Source organism: Rhinopithecus bieti, unplaced genomic scaffold (genome assembly GCF_001698545.2).
Source record: "Rhinopithecus bieti isolate Rb0 unplaced genomic scaffold, ASM169854v2 scaffold_15776, whole genome shotgun sequence".
Taxonomy (NCBI): Eukaryota; Metazoa; Chordata; class Mammalia; order Primates; family Cercopithecidae; genus Rhinopithecus; species Rhinopithecus bieti.
Genome location: NW_016808836.1, coordinates 1476888 through 1483416, shown reverse-complemented (window position 1 = coordinate 1483416; position 6529 = coordinate 1476888). Strand labels below are relative to the sequence as shown.

The 6529-nt window shown below is 46.4% G+C and overlaps 1 protein-coding gene across 1 annotated transcript in view; it reads left to right on the top strand.

The window, feature by feature from the left end:
* The first annotated feature begins 2491 nt into the window (after window positions 1–2491).
* The window catches only part of LOC108538996 (galactoside-binding soluble lectin 13), a 17558-nt gene continuing 13520 nt past the window's right edge, over window positions 2492–6529 (top strand). Inside the window, exons 1-2 of the mRNA XM_017887356.1 lie at window positions 2492–2597; window positions 5892–5914. Of these exons, the coding sequence (XP_017742845.1) occupies window positions 2492–2597; window positions 5892–5914 (129 nt within the window). The remainder of the gene's footprint in view (window positions 2598–5891; window positions 5915–6529) is intronic.

The window sequence follows — 6529 nt, the reverse complement described above, 5'->3', positions numbered from 1 at the left end:
GCTAGTTTTTTTGTATTTTTTAGTAGAGACGGGGTTTCACCATGTTAGCCAGGATGGTCTCGATCTCCTGACCTCATGATCCACCCGTCTCGGCCTCCCAAAGTGCTGGGATTACAGGCTTGAGCCACCGCGCCCGGCCTCAAGAGGGGTTTAAAGACTTAAATGTAAAACCCAAAACTATAAAAACCCTGGAAGACTACCTAGGCCATATCATTCTGAATGTAGGAATGGGGGAAAGTTTCATAATGAAGATGCCAAAAGCAATCACAAGAAAAGCAAAAATTGACAAACGGATCCATTTAAACTAAAGAGCTTCTGCACTGCAACGGAAACTATCAACAGAGTCAACAGACAAGCTACAGAATGGGAGAAAATATTTGCAAATTATGTATCTGAAAAAGGTCTTATATCTAGCATCTACAAGGAATTTTAATAACTCTACAAGAACAGAACAAACAACCCCATAAAAAAGTGGGCAAAGAGGTCAGCCGTGGTGGCACATGCCTGTAATCCCAGCACTTTATGACATGGAGGAGAGCGGATGATGAGGTCAGGAGATTGAGACCATTCTGGCTAACACGGTGAAACTCTTCTCTAATAAAAATACAAAAAATTAGCCGGGTGTGGTGGCACGCACCTGTAGTCCCAGCTATTCGAGAGGCTGAGGAAGGAGAATCGCTTGAACCCGAAGGCAGATGTTGCAGTGAGCTGAGATTGCGCCACTGCACTCCAGCCTCGACGATAGAGCAAGACTCAGTCTCAAAAGTGGGCAAAGGGCTGAACGCGGTGGCTTATGCCTGTAATTTCAGCACTTTAAGTGGCTGGGGGCAGCTGCATCGCTTGCGCCCAGGAAAGACCAGCCTTGACAATATGGTGAAACCCTATCTCTCCAAAATTAGAAAAATTAGCCGAGTGTTATCGCGGGCACCTGTAATCCCAGCTACTCAGGAGGCTGAGCTGGGAGGATCGCCTGAGCCCAGGCAGAAATTGCAGTGAGCCGAGATTGCACCGCTGCACTTCAGCCTGGGTGTCAGAGTGAGACCGTGTCTCAAAGAAAAGTAGACAAAGGACAGGAACAGGCACTTCTCAAAATAAGACATACATGTGGCCAAAAAGCATATGAAAAGAAGCTCAACATCCTTGAATGTTAGAAAAATGCAAATTAAAACCACAATGAGATACCATCTCTCACCAATCAGAATGGCTAGTATTCAAAAGTTAAAAAATAACAGATGCTAGCAAGCTTGTAAAGAAAAGGGAACATTTGCACATTGCTGGTGGCATTAGTTTAATCATGGTGGAAAGCAATGTGATGACTCCTCAAACAGCTAAAATAGAACTACCATTTAACCCATGAATCCCATCACTGGGTATATACCCAGAAGAATATAAACCATTCTACCATAAAAACACATGTATGTGAATGTTTATTACAACACTATGCACAATAGCAAAGACATGGAATCAACCTCAATGCCCATGAAGGACAGACTGGATAGAGAAAATGTTGTACACATACACCATAGTATTCTATGCAGCCTCAGAAAACAATGAGATTATGTCTTTTGCAGAAACATGGACGGAGGTGTAGGCCATTTTCCTTAGCAAACAAATGTGGAAACAGAAAATGAAATGTTGCATGTTCTCACTTAGAAGTGTGAGCTAAACAATGAGGCTCATGGACACCAAGAGGGAAAAAACGCACACTGAGGCCTACTTGAGGGTGGAGGGTGAAAGATGGGACAGGAGCTGAGAAAATTACTATTGAGTACTAGGCTTAGTAACTGGATTATGAAATGATCTGTACCACAAACTCCCATGACACAAGTTTTCCTGCACATGTACCCCTGAACCTAAAATAAAAGTTTTTTAAAAAAAGAAAAAAACTCACCTTTCTTCCAGAATCTGCAGGACAAACAGTATCTCTGAAACTTTGATTCATGTGGACACCAAGGGAAAGGAGAGGATATAGCTAGAGCCCAGACAGATGAGAACAGCCCTCATCTGGTAGAGCCAATGGGCCTAAGGTGGGGCAGGTTCATGCAAGGACTTTCTCTACCTCTCTCCCAGATCATCCTGAGGATCAAGATCAGTGCTGTCCCAGAATGTTTAAAGGCAGAAAGAATGATTACCCTCTGGAGCCAATGACTTTACCAAGAATCCTCACCTTAAAATTTTTTTTTATTTTTGTACAAGTTGGTAAAATGTATACCTTCTGGGTAGATTCTCCCTAGTGTAGAAAAGGTTTGAGGGGCAGAAAGGCTGTGCTTTAAAATCATTATTCCTTACTCCATCATCCTTATCTATGCATTTCCTTAGTAACCCAATCCACAGCCTGGTACCTCTCCCAGTATAATTTCGCTGCATTGCAGCCACAGGCTGGCAAACAGCTATGGTTTTAACTGAGTTTCATCCTGACATCTGAGCCTTTCTCACCCTGCAAGAGAAGTTTGCTGAGAGGAAACTGGAATCAGGAATGAAAGCAGAGGGCATGGTTGACAGGGACCATTTAAATGCTGCAACTCAAAGATTCACACAGAAGCCCAGACACGATTCTGAAGAGTTGCCTAGAGGAAGCAAAAATGTCAGAGCTACAGGTGAGATGAAAAGGCACAGCTTTCAATTATCTCAAGTCACATAAACCAAGAAAGAAATGGGAGATTTTATGAGATAAAAATATGAGCATTTCTATTGTGAATTCTCTACTGAGAGTTGTGTCTGGCCGGGCGCGGTGGCTCAAGCCTGTAATCCCAGCACTTTGGGAGGCCGAGACGGGCGGATCACTAGGTCAGGAGGTCGAGACCATCCTGGCTAACACGGTGAAACCCCGTCTCTACTAAAAAAAATACAAAAAACTAGCCGGGCGAGGTGGCGGGCGCCTGTAGTCCCAGCTACTTGGGAGGCTGAGGCAGGAGAATGGCGTAAACCCCGGAGGTGGAGCTTGCAGTGAGCTGAGATCCGGCCACTGCACTCCAGCCTGGGTGACAGAGCGAGACTCCGTCTCAAAAAAAAAAAAAAAAAAAAAGAGAGTTGTGTCTTTGTGGACTAGAGACCCTGAGACTACGGAATCTGAGATGCTTGTGGAGTGTGGGGTGTGGACCCTGGACCAGTGTAACCCTCTGTGAATGTGTGATGGTGTCTGATAAAAGTGAACTCTGCTGAGATTATGTGACTTTAGTTGGGAGGTGGATGGCCCACCAGAGTGAGTGGGTGTGTGAGTGAGTGTTAAGGGTGTGTGTGCTTTGTCTTCATGACTGTGAAGTGACTGTGTGAGCACAACCCAAGTGCTTGAGCATCTTTATATGCATGGTGAGCAGGTGTATGTGACTGTGGGTGTGTGGCTCGGATGTGACTGGGTGTTGAACTAGGAGCATGCATGTGGCCTTGCACCATTGGCTCTACCAGGTGAGGGCTGCTCTCATCTGTCTATCACACATCTGGGATCCAGCTATACCCTCTCCTTTCTCTTGGTGTCCATGTCAATCAAAGTTTCAGAGATACTGTTGTCCTGCAGATTCCAGAAGAAAGCATGCATGCATGTGCATATGAAGGTTCCTCTCCACAGAGCAGCTCCTCTGATGCAGCAGCTGTGCATCCTCCCATGTGTGTCAATGTGGATCCTGGGTGGCAGAACTGGTGGGGATTTGGCAATTGGGAGTTACTGAGAACTCATGTTCAATCATTCTTGAGAGCAGAATGAATGATCTGTAGGTGTCTCTTCCCAATAAGTGTGGGGAAGAGGAATGCAGACTATGGGGTGATGTTTCCTCAGGTGAGGTCTGCACAGAGTGACCACCAGCTTCTGCCTCCCAGCCTCAAGTCTCTTCCCGTCCCTCATCACAGTCTGTCCTTCCCATTGTAGGACAGGATGGTGGGCAGATCCTGGCTTGCTATCAAGGAACATTGCAGACCCTGGTTTCAAGGACTGGATCACCCAAACCAGGAAGGAACAAGTATAGCCTCAGTTAAGACACAGCTTACAGTGCATAGTAATAAGAAAAATGGCTGGGTCCACTGTCTCATGCCTGTAATCTCACCACTTTGGGAAGCCAAGATGGGAGGATAACTTGAGGCCAAAAGTTTGAGACAAGCCTGAGCATTATAGTGAGACCCTCTCAAAAACCTTAAATACCACATGGGCACAGTGTTGGGCACTATCATCCCAGCTACTTAGGAGGCAGAGTGGGGAAGATCCTGCAGCCCAGGAGTTCAAGGCTTGAGTGAGCTATGATTGCACCACTGTACATCCACCTGGATGACAGACCAAGACCCAGTCTCAAAAAAACACAAAAGGCCGGGCGCGGTGGCTCAAGCCTGTAATCCCAGCACTTTGGGAGGCCGAGACGGGCGGATCACGAGGTCAGGAGATCGAGTCCATCCTGGCTAGCACGGTGAAACCCCGTCTCTACTAAAAAATACAAAAAAACTAGCCAGGCGATGTGGCGGGCGCCTGTAGTCCCAGCTACGTGGGAGGCTGAGGCAGGAGAATGGCGTGAACCCAGGAGGCGGAGCTTGCAGTGAGCTGAGATCCGGCCACTGCACTCCAGCCTGGGCGGCAGAGCAAGACTCCGTCTCAAAAAAAAAAAAAAAACCACAAAAATCAGCCACTGGTAGTCATTGTAGAAATCAATCGTTCCCTCCAGTTATATCTCTGGCCCAAACTTTCCATGTGTGCAACTACTGGGGCTGTGCTGTCAGCAATGTGTGCTCCTTCTAGGAAGGATGTTCATCGTCCGTGATGATTGTGATGCATGTCATCCACACACAGGGGTTTCCTGTTATTTTATCATTTCCCTCTGTCTTTCAACAAGTATTGTTTCTCACCGGAGTGAATTTCTAAATTCTTACCTCCTCACATCTTGTTTGCACAGTTTCAGAGTGAAAATGAATGCAGTTTAGAGTTCCACGGAGACTCTCCCTTTCTTTTAGGTCACCCCAACAGGCCCTACACATGGCAGGGATTAAGGTAAAAGTTTTACATATATTAACTCATCTATTACTGAGAACACCCTACAAAATAAACATTGCTGATAATTCTCCTTGTCCTAGGAAAACTGAGGCAGGGAGAGTTCAAGTAATAAATCTAAAATGGCACTGTTAGTAAGAGGCAAAATGAAGACTGGAATTCAGGCATCCTGTCTCCTGAACGCTTGCTCTTACCTATGGGTTCTCCATTTCTTCAGGAATACAGGGCCCTGACTGTGGTAGGATGAAGGCAGGGAAGCCTCAGAGTCTGTCCTTTGATCTCTCAGATATATCTGTTACAGGAGGTGCCACTTTCACAGCTGTGTCCTTAACCATTGGTTCTTATATCACAATTAGAGGGACACCAATCCTCCCTTTCATGTGAATTCTCCATGGCCCAAGAGCGGGGTGGAGAAGAAGGGAGAATATTTGCTCAGGGGTGACCTCATGTGTGAGTGATATGGAAACGTCTAATTGACGAGATGGAGGCACCATGCATGCGGAGGTCCTGGAGACCCTCCAGCTCCAGGCAAGAAACCGACAGTGACTGTACTGTGGGCCAGTCATGGGGCCTTATGTAGGAGGTCACTCAGGTGTTGGGGCTGTGGCTCTTTGTCAAGGGCATAGAATTTTCAGGGAGTAGACAACTCTTAGACCAAAGTCAGTGACTGTGGCTCAGTTTCCATCTTGCGATGAGAAACAGAGCATCTCACACCCCAAGGGCAGGAGGAACTGAAGCAGCCCCACAGGGTTGATACCTACGGTATCAGCACCAAGTCTTCACTCTACCAATGAAAAGGTGGGAAGGATTTCTGTGTGTGTCTGATATGAGCCCCACAAGGAAGAGACCTGCCCACAACCCTGTGTGCTTTGCCTTCAGCAATGAGCCACAGCTGCAGGTGGATGTACACATCAGCATTGGTGAGGACTCAGGCATCACCTTCCATTTGTGAGTGCACTTCAGCTATTGTGGGGTCATGGACAGCCGTGAGGGTGGGATCTGGAAGGGTGAAGTGAAATCCGATCATGTGCCCTTTGGGGATGGTAAAGAATTCGAAGTGACCATCATAGTGCTGGACGTTGAGTACCAGGTGAGTACCTCAGGAGCTCCCAGTACCCAGCCTCCATGGGCTCCCAGAGCAGGAGGCAGCTCTTCCTGACCTGGCCCCACCAGTCTCTGGAAACCCATCTTCCATAACTACTCCAGCTCCAGGCCTTTTCATCACATAGCACCCTCTGCTTGCACTGCCATCCTCAGGTTTTTTCCCATATCTGACCAGGGTCAAGGTCACCTCATCTGCCATTCCTCCCAAGTTGGAGCATATCTTCTGTCTTTTCTCATAGTGCTCGTTTCTACTTATGTCATTATTTAAATTTTCATTTGCCTGAATGAATATAATACGCATAAAAATGAAATTGTTTTAACCAGTCAACAATTTAGTATTCATCTCACTCCTGGAACCAATTCCTACTCCTGAGAACATTACCAGTGCTCTGTTCTCCTTCCAGAGAAAATCTATGTGCTTCCTCATTTGTGAAAAATTGGATAATATTCCATTAGAAG